We start from the raw sequence: 19,050 nt of genomic DNA, 5'->3' as shown, positions 1-19,050 counted from the left end.
CTGCTCTGAGTGGAGTAGCATTGTGTGTCAACCTGCGGGCGCTGTGGGGATCTCAGAAGGGATCTGAGGTAGTCAGGACTTTCTTTGCCTTGGCTTTCACTGACAGGGCCTGTTCTCAGGTGTGGCAGGATTTAAGGAGCCAGAGAGAGATGCCATCTGTGGTAGAGGAAGATGAAGTTACAGAGTACTTAAGTAAAATGGACAAACACAGACTCGTAGGAGCAGGTGAGATTCACCCAAGGGAACTGGCTGACATGATTGTGAGACCTCTCCCTATCATTGATAAGTCGATGCAATTGGGGAACATCCTCGGACACTGCAAGGTGGCAAATGCTGCTTGCATCTTCAAAAAAGACAAGGAAGAGTGGACAACTACAGCAGTGAGTGAAATAAATGGATTTGTGTCATCATGATATTACAAAGATGATAGAGCATTTGACTTGGTATAAGGCACATAAATTCTAAGGTGCTTCTGGATCTGTATAAATTTTGTCTGCAGATATTTCTACATACATTGTCTTTGGAGGCTTCTGCTGTTAGTATTAGACTAGCTCATGGTGGGAGAACTTTGGAAGTAAACTTTAGGAATTTTGGAAGTAAAGTGCTGTCAACAGGCTGTCATTTAAGTGCCATGTTGAATAGGTGCATTTTGAACTGGACTCGATGATGTGGTACTCAACGCTGGCAGCTTTCCTCAAGCCTATTTATAGGATCAGTGATGTATTACTGTTGTTAGTATAGCTGAATGGGTTCAGAAAGATAAAATGGCGTTTAGTTGTGCATTGACAGCAATTCTGTGTAGCTGTTCAAATTAATTTGATTGCGGTAGCCTTAGTGCACAGCTGGAGAGCAAGCATGTCCCTTGGAATGGCAGCAGTGCTTCTGTCTTTGTTGTCTGTCTTGTCCTTGATTCACAGGCAGTTAAGCCGTTTACAGCTCAGCTGCTGAATACCAGTACATACGGATGACATGTCTCGTAGGCAAACTGAAGCTGGTGACAGTTTACCTCATTATGACATGCTGTATGTTGTAGCAGCTCAGTAGCTGTTTCATGACTCTCAGAGCTGACAACCTGACAGTTGTTCTAAGCTATGTCATTCCTGTTTGTGAGCTGAAACCTGTTTTAAAATGGTCTTTCTATGCAGGTAAGGCTTGAGCAAGTTTGGAACTGTTTAAGTTTGCTTTTTGTATTTTACTGTGTAGCGAATTACGGTGGCAAAAGAGACTTAATTTTGGAAGCCAAGGTTAATAGGTTTGATTTTGGTTCTTCATATTGTTTATTTCCCCACCCTGATTCTCAGTCATTACCTATTATAAGACTAGCATCTGACTTCCTGGGTTTAAAAATGATTGGAAGATTATTCCGATGTGATAATACAGTGTTGTCTGTTTTGTGGGTATTTTAATACATAAGCAATAAATGAATGCTTTTGCAATTATACCGCTCTTAAATTTTGATTCTTTGTACTCTAAAAGGTGGAGAGTCTTTTTCTTCCATTTAAATGAAGCAAAGATTCACAACAGAAATCTTCCTCTTTGAAGCGAGGTACCGTGATGATGATCAAGCAATTTTACTAGGAAGCATGGAAGGTGATAGCCTAAAAAGCAGAAAGGAAGCTGTCTTGATGAAAACCTGCTGAATAGAATAAAGATTTCCTATTTGCCAAGTCCACTGCTGTTCAAAGTCCAATAGGTTATAGTGGCAGGGTTGCTGCTGAAAAGCTCCTCGGAGTTATTCTAACCTAGGGACCTCTGCTACGTTGCATTTTCTCTACTGTTCTTGTACTCTGTAAGAGTTGCTCCTGTTTGACAGCTTTGTGTTATGGTCATTAATAATTCTGTGAATGCAGAGGAATGGAACAGGATGCAAACATTTCTCTGTCATGAGTGTTTGCAGTGAAGCAAAACCCTGCTTCTCTTTTTGCATTAAATTATGACCAGTGTGGTTCTGGTTTTGAAAGAAACACTGTGTTTGACTGCAGCTTTTATTTAAGGTAATGGCCAATCTAATCTGCAGATGATGGGAAATAAGTGAAGATCTGAGTTTGAGTGACAAAATTTCAGTGAAGAGTTGTGTTCTCTGGAACAGCTAGGGTGATCCAAGATGGGGACTGTGGAATTCCCTGGTAGTACACATCCTAATTTTAAGATGTTCATCATTTTGGTTTTTTGTAAACTGAGTTTCGTCTCAGTTACAAGAACACGACAGGCTTCCTTCGCTAGTGTTTTTAACTTTCTTATTCAGAGATTAATGATTGATTTCCTAGAAAGTGACATTGAACATGACTACTTAAATAAGACCAGAGCTGTGTTTTATCTCCAGTGATTGATAAAACTGTTTTCTAGGTCATGGACTCTCAGATAAATTTCTTTTAATTTTATCAGTATAAACTATCATTTCCAGCAAACAACAAAATCTATCCTAGCTAAAATGTAGGGCTTATGAATCCCTACCCTTGTGGTCAACTTTGAGGACTCTGTTTTAATTTTTAACTTGCAGAAGTGAAAAACAAATATGTGGATTTGTTGCCAGTAGCATAGGAGAAAGGAGCCGCCATTTGTAAGCACTTGTCCAGGTACAGAATGAGATTCGGTACTCTATTTGCCATGCAGGAATGTTTTTGCTGATTCTGTCTGTTTCCGCTGAAGACAGTGCGACGCAAGGTGAAGACATTTTCAGATCAGTGGTTAAACACTGGTGGTACATGATGTCTTCACAAGAGTGAAGTGCCTCTCCTTGTGGCACTGTTCTCAACGAACCTGCCTACCTGTAAGCCATGAAGTTCAAGGGGTGGAACCGTGTTCGATGAGCAGAGTTGCATATGGCGCAGTGTCTGTTGCATGTGGTGAGGTTGATCTCCATGAGGGAAGCACGTGGACAGTAGAACACAGGAAATGGTACCAGAATTCAGCTGGTGGCATTTTCTGGAGTAGATTGCGCTGAAACTGCCTCAGGATGCTCTGGGTGGGTTTTATTCTGGCTGTGTTTTATTTTCAGTAAAATGTGCAGTTGTATTGCCCATCGGAGATTGCAAGAGCTGTTGCCATACTTTCCCAAAAAGAGGACTAATAGACTTACTTTACAAGCCAAATACAGCCCTCTATTTTACCTTCTTAGCCTACTCTGCTACAGTTATTTATTTTCCAAAGTGTGGATGCTAACCAACCAACCATTGCTTACACCTGAGCTAAGTAAAGTAATCTTTATATTTAATATAAAATACAGCATTTCTAGGATTGTTCCAGGATAGGAAGTTTTTTTTAAAAATAGAATTAGTAAATATAATTACATCAAAATGCTTGTTCAAAACCTTCATATTAGCTAAGTTCTCTCGCTTCTCAGATGAATAGGAAACCACTAATGAAGTGTTCGTTCAATCCTGTGCTATATGCATACCCAGTTTAACTACTTCTGTGTGTAACTGAGCCACGGTGTGGCCACGCTCGGTGGCGTGCACACAAACAAGTGTAATTCAGACACCTGCATTCAGGTCACAAATGGGCTGGAGGGAAAGGAGGACAAGACTGGGGTTTCTAGTTTTGTGGTTTACTTGAATGAAGGCTTGAAATCCTAATAGCTTTATAATGATTGTGGTCAGTCTTAAACGCAGCCAGAGGAACTGAACTTTTTTTAGCTAGATCTTTTTTCTTGGACCATTCATCAGAAATTAAATGATAAATTGATTTGTTGGTTGCTGTAGAGCATAAAGCATGTATAGAGAGCACACAGATTGCAGGAGAGTCCTTAAAGAATATCTTCAAACTTTGTTTGACTTCCTTCTGTCAACTTTAGTTTGCTCAACTGGCCTTCCTCAGTGTACCAGTTCAGCTGCTTAGTGCCCTTGTTTGCTGCTGCTTCCGATGCCACTGGCCTCTTGGTAACCTGCATCTCCATCTTCTTATGCCTCTGAGGGCTAGCCTGCCTTCGCTACTGTGTTAAAAACAAAGGGACAAGTCTGTATTTCTTCAATAGATAATAAAATTAAATTCAGCTGTTGGAAGCTAAATTGTGTCCACCTTATTTAAAACTGTGGAGTGATTTATGCTTAATCTTAGAAAGCGAAGGCAGCCAAGTTTGGAAACGTGTATGACAGGGAAAGAAGGATGTGTCCTGGGGGTCTGGAGATAAAAGGGACTTAGTAATGAAATAGCTGCTTACGGCAGTTTGTATCTTGAAGTATGCATGAAACTGCTTTCGTGCCATAGGGCTGAAAGGGGGCTGATATGATCCTGAGTTTTAGAAGATCTTTGGGAGAGGGCTAGGGAGACGGAAGTCAGTTCACCTCTTGTCAGTACCAGGCTTATTAGCGGACCTGATGATAAAGACTAGTACTAGTGAACACACAGGTAAATGCAGTGAGTGGAGGAGGAAGATGGGCTCTGTGCTGCTTGCAAAAGACAGTGATACATAACAAATACTACCAAGTTCTTAAAAAATGTCAAAAAGCAGGGGGATGTTACACATTTGGTGGGCTCCATTTGTTCGGACAGAGCCAGACTAACTCTGCTTGTATGTGATTTTCACAAGATGGTTGCATGGTTGAGTCTTGGATTTTTCTGTTGGCCACTGACCAAGCAGGGTACTGTCAAGCTGCACCTCTGATCTCATGCTGTTTAATTTGTTTCAAGAGGCAGAACCGAGCATATTAAAATTACTAGTTAACTAACTGAAAGTTTCTGGAGACTCGACACAGATGTATTGAATTACTGTTTTCACGTAAGTGTGTTATGGACTCTGTTGTAGCTTTTTCAGGGGAGGTACGTACTGGGAATGCTGTCAATTGAAATAACAAGATACTGCTCAAGTTAATTTCTTTTAATGTATGTTTTAATGTCTGATTATCTCCTAAATTTGTGTTGAAGGCATAAAATATGTGTATCTTACGCTAACTTTCCCTTTCTCAGATTTAATTTCTTCTAATTGCTTAAATCTTAATAACATAAAACCTTAGTGGTTCTGGGGAGGTTTGCATGATGAAAGTCAAAGGCTGTAAATAGCATGTGGCATGTTGCTTCACTATGAAGGCTGGTGATAAGGCAAGAAATAAAAATCATGAACAGTATTTTGGCTTTTGAATTTTGTGACACCATCACTCATATGCCCAGAAGAGAAGATAGACAACTGTTTGTCCTTCCAGATTAGGTCTTATATTTTGTTGTGGGGTTTGGTGGTGTTTTTTTTGTGTGTGCGTAACATAGAGTCTGACTAGTTTGCTCTTGGGGAGGTGGGTGGGGAGGAGCTATATTTTGTCCTCTGAATGCTTTTGCAATTATACTGCTCTTAAATTTTGATTCTTTGTACTCTAAAAGGTGGAGAGTTGTAGTGTAAGATCAGATTTCCACTTGGAGGCTATCCGTTATTAGGATTAGGTAGACACAATGAAACTGGGGGTATATGTTTAACAGGGACATATTGTACTCATTTCAGATGCTTCAGGATAGATACAGGAGCTACCAAGATCAGTGTTTTTTATTTACCTGCAACTTAGATCAATTATTTGGCGTCTCTTTGGTAAGTTTAGTTTAATAGATGTAATTCAAATCACAGGCTCTGTTAAGAGAAACTTTCCATTCAGTGCTCACTGCCTGTAACTGAGACTGTTACCTCTGGTTTATGTTTTTGATCCTAGAGAATGTAAATATCTTGGATAAGCATAGGTTATTGTAGAATGGTAGGAGAATAATACTGACGGATATAAATGCAGGTGGAGTTTCACTGCATTAACGTAGAGCAAAAAGTGACCACTAAGAACGAGTCTAAAATCCCCCAGCCATTGGAAGCATCTGATGAGCAAGGACATACCAGTAAAACTCTAAGCTACTTGCGGTTGCCTAACTAATGATTTCAAACTCTTGATAGCGGTTTCTTACTAAGCCTCATAAGATGTTTACCAGAAAGGATAGTCGCAGCTCTGTTATGTATGAGGAAAATGGAAGTGGAGGAAGAAAGTGCTTGACGAAGTAATTTTAAAGTACAGGGACATACAAGGATGAAATCCAGGTCTAGCAAACGGCCTACAAACGCTTTCTATTAGTGGCCACATTTTCTTGAATGTGAAGTTGGTAGGTTAAACTGTCAAGTTGCTTGAAGAAACTGTAAGTTCTCCTCATGAATCTATTTTAAAAATCTAGGTTATTCTCCTTCTGTTTTCCTGTGTTAAGACTTCTGTCAGCTGCTGCTGCAGTTTTGCATGTTTCTGTATAGGCAATGAGATCTTGGTATAAAACTAGCCTTTATGTGTTGTAAACCAGCTGGTCCAAAATTCTTTCTTGGTACAAGTGAAGCTTTGTCTAAAATTGTGCAGAATAGGCTATATGCTATAGCTCTCCGTTTGTGTAGTTGGACGTAAAGCAACAATTCTTTACCTTCAGACTATTCACGATGCAAGCTGGTTTTGAATGTCAAGTTTGGGTTTTCCTGTCAAGAACAGTTGTTATTAAAAAAAAATCGAATATGCTGCAACTTGAAATGTTAAAACACCTTCCTTTTCTTCAGTTTTAAGGTAGTATTTCTTCTGTAAAACGGAACAAACTTACTTGCCGAGCTTCCAGTGGTACCATGCAGATGTAGGCAGGCTTTATGCAGGCGCCTGTGCTGTGTAGGAGTAGGCAGATGTAGGATGGGATTCTTTCTGGCATTTTATCGTAAATCATGCTAATAGATATGAAGGGTGCGCTACTTACTTCAGTCTCTGTTGTTACTGATCACTTGGAATGTAGAAGGATGTCTGCTTTTCTGTGTAAACATTTTAATGCAAACTGGAGGTTAGAGTGGGATGACCAGTGCATACGTATTTTACAAATTCTATTGTGGACCTTTTGCATTGCCCCTGAAAGACAGAACGTCATTGTTTCAGGCTGAGCAAATACGCATGTATGTATGAGTGCATTTCATATTTCTAGGTATATAAAAAAAGATGTGTGTGTACAGTTTGTAAATTAAAAAGAAAAAAATTTTCAAAATATTGGAAAGCCACAGAACCACATATATGTTGTTGGATTCCAAATGACTTTGAGTAATGTAATTCCATAAGATGATGTTCGTGTTTCACGGTGGAATAAGCATTTTGTTACCCTGGTGTTTAAGGCCCATGTTCTGATAGTGTTTGTAAAGGCACTGTGCAGAATATATATCACGGAGGGATGAATTACTGTGAAAGGATACATTTTGTTAATTGTGTTATTTTTTTCTTTCTCCTGAATTAGTTTTAATGGTGGCAAATACCAGACTGCTTCTGTTATCTCCAAGCAGGTGTGTTTTACTTTAAATTGTAAAAGCTTCTTAAAGCTGAAGAGAGTTAAAAAGGACTTACAACATACAAAGAATGTAAAATGAAAGAGGTGTATTGTACACTAGCTGATCGGTTACTGTCTTGACTGCAAACTGGAATTATGTGGATGTTCTTAAATGTGAATTAAGACAGATTATTTTTTAATTATTTCTCCTAAGTAATTCTAGTAACTCAATTTACGGATTATATGTCACCTCTGAAATACAACTAACTGTTTAATCAAAAAACTTACATCACCTGGGGCTTCTTGAAGAAAACTGGCTTAACTGCTGTTACCCATGACGCTTCCTCTTGACATTCTTCTGAAAATTCTTGGCTTCAGTGATGTAATTCCGGTGTAAAAGTTTCTCAAAATGGCAGGTGGTTGTAGTTCTAAATGAGCTCGTGTATGATGAGACCTGTTCTGAAATGTGTTGGCTTTGTCTTTCCTTCTCTCCTTATGATTAGAAGGGGGTTGTGGTTAATGTTGATTCTTGTAAAATAAGATCCGAGTCTCTTACAAGGATTTAATCTGCTTCTATGTCACTAAAATGATGCAAACCAATCTCTTTTGTGAATAGGATTTCTTTAATAGCAAGAGTTACCAATAATGTAATCAGTCATCTGATCGTTCTATTAATACCAAATTTATTAAGAGGTAGTTAAAATTCTTTAGTTTTGTTATCTCAATAATGTATTCTGTTTCTTTTCCTTCTAGGCTATTTACTTTCTAGAAGAGAGGGTCAAGCAGGATCCCCTGAAAAGCCATTGTCTGATCTGGGTCGTCTCTCGTACTTGGCTTACTGGAAAAGTGTCATATTAGAATACCTTAACTGCCACCACGAAAAACAAATCAGCATCAAAGGAATGAGTCGAGCTACGGGAATGTGTCCACATGATATTGCCACAACCCTGCAGCAGCACAGCATGATAGATAAGAGAGAAGATAGGTCAGTGAATCTTTTTTTTTTTTTTTTTAAAAAATAATCTAAAAACACTGAGACAAAACATTCACTATCTCTACTTACAAAACAGTTGATGTGAAAAATGTCTGTGTGAAATTTCAACTTTAAAATCAATGATAACCATCTTACTGAAGAAGTGAGTATGGCCAGGTCTTGTTAATGCGGTCTTACATAAAGAGTTTTTCTCCCTAAACAAATAGTGGGTTTTTTGGATCCTCTTTCATGTTGATGGGTATTAGAAGGGTGAGCCCAGCTTGAACGTTTTCAGTGAAGAATTCTGTTTCATTCAGTATCATCTTCTGTAAGTATAATTCCCAGCTCTTGCTCTGCAAATATCTTCCTTTGAATACCAGTGAGGGAGCGGTGTGGGGGGTGGCAGTCACTCTCTCCACACCCCCTTTTTTAGTCATTACTGGAGTCACACAAGCCGTGGGAGCAGATCAGCTCCCCGTGAAGGCCTCCTGCCCGAGGTACTGCAAATGCAAATGACTTTTGGAAGCTTCTGCTTAATGTTGCAATCAATATTGAAAGCTAGTGCACAGGGAGGCTACGTTCCTGTTTCATTAATATCTTCCTTCCTAACGATCTTGATTAATATTTTACATTTTAAGTGGATTGTTTTTGTTGTTCTGTAGAATGCCTTAAATGACTTTCACTGGTGTTTGTGTTTCTGAAGAGCTCCTTAATTCCAATCATAGAAACTTTCTGCTTAAGCAAAACTGCCTTACAAACAGTGGATTGCCAAAAACTAAGACGAAGATCAGGAATAGCTCAGCCTCAGTAACTTTTATGTGCACCAGCACAAGTGTTCAAAACTAGTAAGTTTTGAACTAGTAAGAATACAAGCCTTCAAAAAGGAGATTGGCTTTAGAGGGTGGTGTTATGAGAGTCGTAGGAGAAGTGCTGTCATTGCATTAAAACCTTAACATTCTGGGGTGCTTATTTATGGACAACCTGATGGGACAAATGCATTTTAAGGGAGAATCAGATATGTATTCGTTACTTACATATGGCTTCTGCCCTGGCACAAATTATTGAAGGCCCTGAATACTGACACCCAGTTAGAGAAAAACGTTTTTTCATCTATAGAATTCAAAATACTTTATGAACAAGGTCGGTTAGTCTTTCTTCACAGGTAGTAAAGCTTAGACAGGGACATGAACTGACCTGGCTGAAGGTATCCAGAAGGTCAGTGGCTGAGCCAGGTAGAGAAATTATATTTTTGAAATTCCTGCCAGACACTTACCTTGGGAATTGGATATGGCTTCTTACAATTTCCTACGTTCTATTTTGTCTTGCATGTAGTAAAATGGAAGTTTGTCACAGTTCTGTGAAAAGGGTTCACCTGGATCTTTTTAAAGCATTCTCTCAGTAAAAAGCAGTGTTATCACTTAACCTACCTGATTCTTCCAGCATGCAAAATCCTTGCTAAAAAATGATTTTTGTTGTTTAAAATTGTAACGGGATTTTGGAGGGACATGTGCTAGTAGATTAGCATACTGGACTATTGTGTTAGTCTTTACCTAGTTTTGATATGCGGCTTCATTTCATAGTGATTAGAAAGTTTTCTACTGCATCAGCATGGGACTAAGGTACACTTTTCATACTTTGTTTGAGAAACTGTGTTTGTAAGTTGATTTCCTGTCCAGTCAGCTGCCATCTTCAGTTGTCATATTAATAACTTTCTCACTCTTTACTTGACGATCCACAGTGTTTTCTGTTTATGTTTGTATGTCATATCAGAATTGGAAATTGTTCTGGCAGCGACTAAAGCGCCAACACTAAACTTCTCACGTGGATTTAGAGTAGTCAACTCTAAAACCTTTACTTTTCTCTCTGTTGCCCTAGTGATGTTCATAAGCTGTTGTTTCCTGACTTCCTCTTAGTAAAGTCAGTGTAAGAGTGTTACCTATGTGTGTCAGCTGATATTTTTAGCTTGATGTAATCATTTACTTACCCATCTATTTTCACAGGTTATTGTGCAAAAAGATTTAAACTGCAGGAAGGTTGTTTGAAGTGATCACTTTATAAAATAAATTACTGTTTATTGGATTGTAGGTTTGTAATTATTAGAAGGGAAAAGCTGATTTCAAGTCATATGGAGAAACTGAAAGCGAATCCACGTATCAATGAAGTAGATCCTGAAAGCTTGAGATGGACTCCTTTGTTAGTTTCCAATGCTGCCGTTTCTGAAGAAGAGAGAGAAGCAGAAAAGGAGGTAATAGCTGAAACTTCTTATTCTGAATTTCCCTTCCCTTGGATTTCATCGCTCTGAATATTCAACATTAGGCTGTCTTAAACAGAGCTGTTTTAACTTTGACTCCTACTTACTGTAGAGGGTAATGATACTCCTGTAATGCACAGTTTTGGGAAGCTGTGCAGCAGGACATGATAACTTTGGGGGTATGAATATATGAAAACTTAAAACATGAGTCACTTGTCATGAAGCTGTATTTATCACTCTTGAGGTAGTCGAAGAGCATGTAATCAGATCAAATTTGGTGCAGAGCTCAGGGGCTGCAGTGTCAATCGATTCTTTGTGTTATGAACTTGCTCAAAGTGATCCATGTCAGTGGGCATGTAATGTAGTGCTAAAGGACTTAAATCAATTCGCTGCATCATTAATAGTGCTAAATATCCCATGAAATGCAATCTTCTTTGGTTTGTTATCCTAACTGTTGTAAAGGAGCTACTAGATGATTCAGCTGAAACGTTGTTGCTAGGTTAGCCAGCAGTGCTAATCAGGGTTGACTTATTGTAACTCTTTAGCTGAACGTAAAGGATACGGCTAAGTAAATGCTGTTTCAGTGACCCGTTATTTTAACCTCAACCCTTCAGGCTGAGCGTCTGATGGAACAAGCTAGCTGCTGGGAAAAGGAAGAGCAAGAAATATTCTCCACGAGAACTAATAGTAGGCAATCACCCGCAAAAGTACAATCTAAAAATAAATATTTGCGATCTCCAGAAAGTGTGGCAGTGGTGGGGGAGCGAGGGCAATCCACAGAGCAAGCTAAGGAAAGCAGCGAGGAGGATGGCGGGGATGAGAACCAGCAGAGTTCGCCTCCCCGGCTGACAAAGCCACAGTCGCTGGCCATAAAAAGAAAGGTGTGTTTCTTCAATGGTTTGGTTTAAAGTCATTCATCTCTTATTTCAATCAAATAGCTATCAGAGAAATAACAATCTGTTCTTTTATGAACATTTATTAGACTGTTTTAATTCTTTCTGTATTGTTTGGACATCAACAACTCATGTCTTCTGGTTTTTCCTCTCCCTTCAACTTCTTATCTGTTGGATTTTTCACAGAACTGTAAAATACTGGTGACACACACAAAAAAATCAGAATTTCCTGTTAATTTTTAGACTAGTGATTGCCCTCTGCTGTCTGGCATTGGTATTGGTTCAATATTTTAATGGTTTGTCCTTTTTGCATTTTAAGATGGAGTCCAGCTTGTGGGGTCTGTCTTTTATTGCTTTTAATATAGGAACTCCTTAAAGAGGAATTCTGTTTTTCAAAAGCAAATGTTTAAAAAACAAACAAACAAACGGGGTTTTAGCCATATTCTTCTAATTTCCAAGAGATGTAAATGTTAAATTCTGGTTACTGTAGTGTTTACATGATTCATAATTTCATTGAAAAATTAACTGTTTGAATGATTTAAATTAGTGAACTAAGCATCCCAAAATTATACAGCACTCACCTTAGCATATGTATGTAGGTGTTGCTGGTGAGAATTAGGGAATTGGAGTGTCCCTTTGTTTATTCTTTAGATGAACAAACCTAAAAGTAACGCTAAATCTGTGAGAATGCGTAATGATGGAAGCATAAACTGTCGTCCTCTGTAGCAGCCAGCTGTAGGATTCTTTTGGTGTGCTTTTGAGACCCATGCGGAGCTTGAGGTGTGCTTCCTTTGCTGTTACCTATTTTTCTATATACATACTTATCTCTAAAATAGCAGAAACCAGAAATGTAGAAGAATAAACTTTGATACTTGTGAAGGTTGTTGGGGAATTATAAATCTACAGAGGAAAAATGAGTAAGTACAGTTTATGTAATATTGCTATGAATATTACTTGACAGAAGGAGGTAAAAAGTCACTAAACCATGAAGAAAATTCTAGTCTTAATTTTCACCCGCAGAAAGGTTTGTGTGCATGTATAGATACATACCTATTTTAACTGTTTAGATATTTTACTTTTGGATTCTGTCTACATTTGAATTTGATGCAATGTAGGGGTTTGGGGGTGTTTTTTTAAATTTTTTGTCGTTGTTGTTTTGGGTTTGGGTGGTTTTTTTTTTTTTTTTTTTTAATGAGCAAATAGATCATTGTAAACTCACTTTACAAAAATGTGTGTGTTTATATCCAGAGTCAGCTAAGAAACAGGAATGTAGGAAGAGTTACATTTGTGGAATTATTTTTCAGAGACCTTTCATACTGAAAAAGAAAAGGGGCCGTAAACGCAGAAGGATTAATAGCAGTGTTACAACAGAGACAATTTCGGAAACAACGGAGGTGTTGAATGAGCCTTTTGATAACTCAGATGAAGAGCGTCCCATGCCACAGCTGGAGCCTACCTGTGAGATGGATGGGGAAGATGACGACTCGAAGCCTGTGATTAGAAAAGCTTTTGAGTATCAACCCGGGCAGCAGAAACAGGAGAAGGAGGAGGAGGAAGAGCAGAGCAAGGAGGAGAGAGATACTCATTACAGGAGTGATGACAATTGTACAAGTAAGCTGAAAACGTTCTTACATCTTCACAAAATTAATTTGTTGGGTGTTCATTTATCGGAAGTGTTAATTTTTGTCATAAATCTGGCAACTTTTAGTGAGATGTATTTAGCTATTTTGGACTTTAAAATCTTAGAATTTTAATAATGCTTTCTACTTCAAGGCACTGCTGGAGCCATTAATCTCTCAGTTTATTAGAATTCAGCAGTGGCTTCAGATTTTTTTTTTTGTTCTGTTTCTATTGGGTTTACTTCTTTTGTTTTTTGTGACCCATTAGTATTATAATCTGGTTTTTGTGTTCAGAAAACAAATGTTTTCCAGTCTGAAGCACTGCAGTCCTTGTCACGTTGCCAAAAACAACTTCTACGTCCCTGCAACGGGGCATTTCATACTTAACAGAGCAGAGGTATCACTGGAATACTGTCTAATACTGGTTTTGTATCCTTGGTAAAGGATACAAGCAAAAAGTAAGGTTTGCTTTACACAGATATCTTTCTATTCATCACCGTCAGTATTTCAGTGACATGTTTGTTGTTTCTGGGGCACAATATGTCCTTGGTACTGGAGTCCCTACTTTTTTCCCCACAAGAGAGAGGGATGGTTTTAACTGTTTTCTTTCAAAGCTGCTTATCTAGTTTGATTTCAATGATATTTCCTGGCAGAAAAGCTAATGGATGGATAGTGAAACTACTAATGAGCTGTTCTGAACATACACTCACCCTGGCTCTCAAATTACACTTTTAAGTTTTAATTCCAGAATGAATGACTGGATCCTCAGGTCTGTATATTTTCTTGAAGAAACGAGTGGGTACTATTTTAGTGTTCTCCTAATTGCATGGGAAGTTTAATCTTTGCGATCCCCAGTTGAGGGATCACGCGGTGGTTTCTGTTTTGAACAGCTTTTGTGCAACTAGAGCAACCATGCTCACGAACGTTGGTGCTGTTGCAAACCAGTGCCCAGGTACATGAGAGTATTACTGCTTTTTCCTGCTTCTCAACAGAAATGAATTAGACCAATAGTAGCAAATTTAGAGTGTTGCAGCTATGTCTCAGTGGTCAGGTTTGCACTGCTTTAACTAGACTGATCCTATGTACTTGTCCATGGACGACATCATGATAATTGCCTATAGGAGTGTTATAACACTGCAGTGAGAGGCAGAACTCGACAAAGGAGTATCGCTGAAGCCGTTACACTCCCAAGTGCGGCATGTTATATCCTGAGGATCCTCCCTTTTTCTGGTGTATAAGTAAGTGGTATCTGGGGAGAGAGAAGAGGAGTGAATGTGTATGGGTAGGTTTTATATAGTCAATGGATTAATTTAGTGTTCCGATGTACTCTGTGCTTAATTTCAATTACCTTTTGGCTTTTGTTGTGTATTGTGAGCTGTGTCACAATATGCTGCCCATGAGAGGATACTAGAATGGACAACCTTTTTTTTATTGCCGTTTTTCCCTCTTCTTTTTTTTGTGTTGGTACTAAAGCATGATTATATGCTTACTATGGCTTGTCCTCCAGAATGATCAACCAGGAAACTCCAGACTCTCATGTTATTACTGTCCAAAAAAGACTAATTAGATGAGTGTGTATATAACTTGATGGCATACCTCTATTCTAAAAACAAAGGTTGATAAGCAGATATTTGGACAATGTTTTTGCTTTAATTTACATGTCTTGTGGTTTAAATCTCTGGGTTTCTTCTAGTATATAAATGGTGTTTCTGATGGTCACTGTTAAAAGGCCACCAAACAAGAACTTTACATATCTGTGTAAGTGTGTTTTTGCTGTAGATGTTATGTCATTCTGTTGTGGTCTGAGATCTGTTTATAACTCTTGTTCCAGAGTTTCTTAATACATTTTGAGTTTATAAATTACTTTTGGGATTATGTTTGAAAATATTGATTAGTTTGTGCAAGCTAAGACTTTTCTTTTGTTTCTGTTTATTGCCTCCCAAAGATAATACAGAGGATGTAGCTGTATTGGAAGAAAGCACTAAAGACAATCTTGAGCCTTTAAAGAGTAAGCAGGGTTGGCCCAAAGGAGTTAAGCGCGGTCCGTCTAAATGGAGGCAAAGCAAAGAAAGAAAACCTGGCTTTAAGCTTAATTTGTACACTCCTCCTGAGACTCCTATGGAGCCTGACTACCAGGTGCTGGTGGAGGAACAAAAGGAAGTAGCTGAAGACAAGCCCTGCTCAGTTCCTGCTGTTACAGAGGAAGCGATTAAAGAGCCTGTTGAAGTATTACTGCCACCAGATGATGAGGTAAAAGAGGTAGAACCTGAATCTCTGCATCCACCCAGTGAATCCTTTGAAAAACAAGAAAGTGAGATGGCAAAAACTGGGGAGGAAGAAAGGAATGTAGAGGATGGTGGAATCAATTCAAAAGATGAAGAAAAAGCAGAAGAGGTTTTTCTCCAGAAAGAGGAATCTGTGCATTTGGATGATCAGGAGGAGGAGGAGGAGGAGGAGGATGAAGAGCCTTCCCACAATGAGGATCACGATGCAGATGATGAAGACGATAGCCACATGGGTTCAACAGAAGTGGAGAAAGAGGAATTGCCTGGAGAGGCTTTCAAAGAAATGCTAGAAACACAGCAATCTTTTTTAGACGTAAATGTTCAAACTGGTAATTCAAATCAAGAGGACTTAATGGATTGCGGTGTTGACCTGGCAGCTGATGAGTGCGAAAGCGACCAGAAGGAACTCGCTGCAGATTCAGACCCGGTGCCTGAATCTGATGATGATCACACGGATAACAACCAGGACCAAAAAGCTGGTGAAGAATTACATTCCGATTTCAAGGGAGAGAGTACTGAGACCATGGAGATCGATTCGGAGACGGTTCAGGCAGTACAGTCGCTGACCCAAGAGGCGAGTGAACATGAAGATACATTTCAGGACTGTGCAGAGACTCAAGAGGCCTGTAGAAGTTTGCAAAACTATGCCCATAACGACCAAAGTCCCCAAATGACCACACTGGATGACTGTCAGCAGTCTGACCACAGTAGCCCGGTTTCATCTGTGCACTCTCATCCCAGCCAGTCCGTTCGTTCTGTTAATAGCCCCAGCGTTGCTCCTTTAGAGAGCAGCTATGCTCAGATCAGCCCAGATCAAAGTGCCATTTCCGTGCCGTCTCTACAGAACATGGAGACCAGCCCAATGATGGATGTTCCCTCAGTTTCCGATCACTCGCAACAAGTTGTGGATAGCGGGTTTAGTGACTTAGGGAGCATTGAGAGCACAACAGAAAACTATGAAAACCCAAGCAGTTACGATTCTACAATGGGCAGCAGTATCTGTGGGAACAACTCTTCGCAAAACAGTTGCTCATACAGTAGCCTTACGTCTAGTAACCTAACACAGAGCAGCTGCGCGGTGACGCAGCAGATGTCTAACATTAACGGAAGCTGCAGTATGATGCAACAAACAAACATCAATTCCCCTCCCACCTGTAATGTAAAGTCTCCCCAAGGCTGTGTTGTTGAAAGGCCTCCAAGCAGCAACCAACAGTTATCCCAGTGCAGCATGGCCGCTAACTTTACACCGCCTATGCAGTTAACGGAAATCCCCGAGACTGGCAATGCCAACATTGGATTATATGAAAGGATGGGGCAGAGTGAATTTGGAGCGGGGCATTACTCACAGCCATCTGCCACCTTCAGCCTTGCCAAACTGCAACAGTTAACTAACACGCTTATGGATCATTCTTTGCCTTACAGCCATTCAGCTGCTGTAACTTCCTATGCAAACAGTGCCTCTTTGTCCACCCCCTTAAGTAACACGGGGCTCGTTCAGCTTTCTCAGTCTCCACACGCTGTTCCTGGAGGACCCCAAGCACAGGCTACCATGACCCCACCCCCCAACCTTACTCCTCCTCCCATGAATTTGCCACCTCCCCTTTTGCAGCGTAACATGACTTCGTCGAATATCGGAATATCCCACACCCAAAGACTGCAGACTCAGATGGCCAGCAAAGGTCACGTTTCTGTAAGAACCAAATCCGCGCCTCTGCCACCTGCTGCTGCGGCCCATCAGCCACAAATTTACGGGCGTGCTTCGCAGACTGTGGCCATGCAAGGGCCTGCGCGGACCTTAACGATGCAGCGTGGCATGAACATGAGTGTCAATTTGATGCCGGCCCCAGCTTATAATGTCAATTCGGTGAACATGAATATGAATACCCTTAACGCTATGAATGGTTATAGTATGTCCCAGCCGATGATGAATAGTGGATACCACAGTAATCATGGGTACATGAATCAAACGCCCCAGTACCCTATGCAGATGCAGATGGGAATGATGGGAACGCAGCCATATGCACAGCAGCCAATGCAGACAGCACCCCACAGTAACATGATGTACACCCCTCCGGGGCATCATGGCTACATGAACACAGGCATGTCTAAACAGTCTCTTAACGGATCCTACATGAGAAGGTAGGCCCTTTGGAGAGACAGACTACCAGACTGGCGTATTGGATTGATCTGCACAAATATCCTTTGGAGAGTACGATTTCAAAACCAGCAATTGGTGTGAATGCAAAAACATTTGTTGGCACCATTTAAAAGCTGTATGCAGCAGAAAGCCTTATACAAGTTTTTCTTTTTACTTTATTTCTTGTTTTGTTTTTGGTTTCGTTTTGTTTTGGTTTTGTTTTGGTTTTTTTTTTTAACTTTGTGGGTTTTAACTTTTCTTCTCTTTTCTTTGGGGGGAATTAGGTGGTTTTTCCATTTTTTTATTTCATTGAGCTTGAAGTTCTCTGGAAAGGAAGAACTCTTTCTATGAACTGCAATTACACAGCAGCTGATGGTTCAGAGCCATTTTATGTGCCTGCTCCCATTAAAAATGTGGATAAAAAGACTCCAAAACTATCAGACAGTACTGGATCGTGAGCTTTTTCTCTCTCCTTTCCCCACATGTAAATGCCTTTTAGCAGTTCTTTTATTGTATTATTTTGTTTCTGAAGGTGACACTTCCGCATGCCGCTAATGTCTTTGTTAGTGACAGTGCATTTTGTAGTACTGTACAAGTGTTGTGCTTAACAGTAAGCCATTTCTTAATTTTTTTGCCTTGATTAGGTTACCCTAGTTTGAGGGGTAAAAAAAACAGAACTATATTTTTGTTAATTATAAAACTTGTAAAAAATAATAAAAAAAGCTGCAAAAGCTATTCACATTTTGGTTAGTTCAAAGGGTTTTATTGCTGTATGTTTAGTGTAAAGTTGAGACTCTTTTCCATTTTTGTGACCAGTTTCTTTGGGGCTGGGGTAGGAAAACAGGCAGCTTTCTGTTTTATAAATACTGTTATGTTTTTTTGTTGATTGAAACATCTCAGTGTTTATTTGTCAAGTTTTGAAACATTTTCATATATGTCCAAATACTTGGCAGGATTTAAAAAAAAAAGTAGTGAATTTGGTGTAAAGTTGCTATTTTATGGAAATGCCTCTAACTTTACATTTTCATTCCATCTGTAGATTTTTCTATCTTTATAAAATATTGGAGTTATTTTTTAAGGGGAAAAAATAGAGCAGTAGCGTGTGAATAGCTCAAACTAAGCTTACAGATCGCATGTAAAAAGGCAAGAGTTATTTGTGTCTGTTTATATTGCTTCCTTTTTTTGTAGCCTTTGTACCTGTACAGAGTGACTGTAAGGGCCGAACAGAAGAGGCTTGATACATGTAAAAATAGGACCCAGTGACACTCTTGTATTTATCTGTTACCTTTTTAGTCAGTCACTTAAAAAAAGAAAAAAAAGCCACAAAAAAACCCCACCACAAAAACCCACCCAAGAAACAAAAATAAAAACTGCAAAAAACAACACCCCCCCAAGCTGTACATTTTAACATAAAATAAATTATGATGAGCCATTTTTAGCCTCTTGTGTCTTGTCATAGTTTGATGTTGCATGGGAATTACCTCCTGAAACAGTGTTTGTTACAGTGCTCTCACATGCTTGATCTAAAGCCCATTAAGGCTGATGGGGTTTGGATTAGGCTGTTAGAGCCTAAGTGTAGGTTACTCATCATAATTGCATACACCTTGTGAAAATAAAGAGTATCTAAGATTATTTTTTTTAATAATCTTAATAAAA

At 39.3% G+C, this 19,050-nt stretch overlaps 1 protein-coding gene across 5 annotated transcripts in view; it reads left to right on the top strand.

The window, feature by feature from the left end:
* Nucleotides 1-18,832, top strand: part of KAT6B (lysine acetyltransferase 6B) — a 116,744-nt gene extending 97,912 nt beyond the window's left edge. For all 5 annotated transcript variants that reach the window (XM_075109429.1, XM_075109428.1, XM_075109426.1 and 2 more), the window contains exons 13-17: nucleotides 7,990-8,221; nucleotides 10,295-10,454; nucleotides 11,075-11,341; nucleotides 12,658-12,964; nucleotides 14,918-18,832. In XM_075109429.1, coding sequence (XP_074965530.1) covers nucleotides 7,990-8,221; nucleotides 10,295-10,454; nucleotides 11,075-11,341; nucleotides 12,658-12,964; nucleotides 14,918-17,400 — 3,449 coding nt within the window. In that variant the 3' untranslated portion in view covers nucleotides 17,401-18,832. The remainder of the gene's footprint in view (nucleotides 1-7,989; nucleotides 8,222-10,294; nucleotides 10,455-11,074; nucleotides 11,342-12,657; nucleotides 12,965-14,917) is intronic.
* Nucleotides 18,833-19,050: the final 218 nt, after the last annotated feature.

The sequence above is a fragment of the Phalacrocorax aristotelis genome, chromosome 14, assembly GCF_949628215.1.
Source record: "Phalacrocorax aristotelis chromosome 14, bGulAri2.1, whole genome shotgun sequence".
NCBI lineage: Eukaryota > Metazoa > Chordata > Aves > Suliformes > Phalacrocoracidae > Phalacrocorax > Phalacrocorax aristotelis.
The sequence above is the reverse complement of the archived record's forward strand: the minus strand, read 5'-3'. Positions and strand labels throughout refer to the sequence as shown.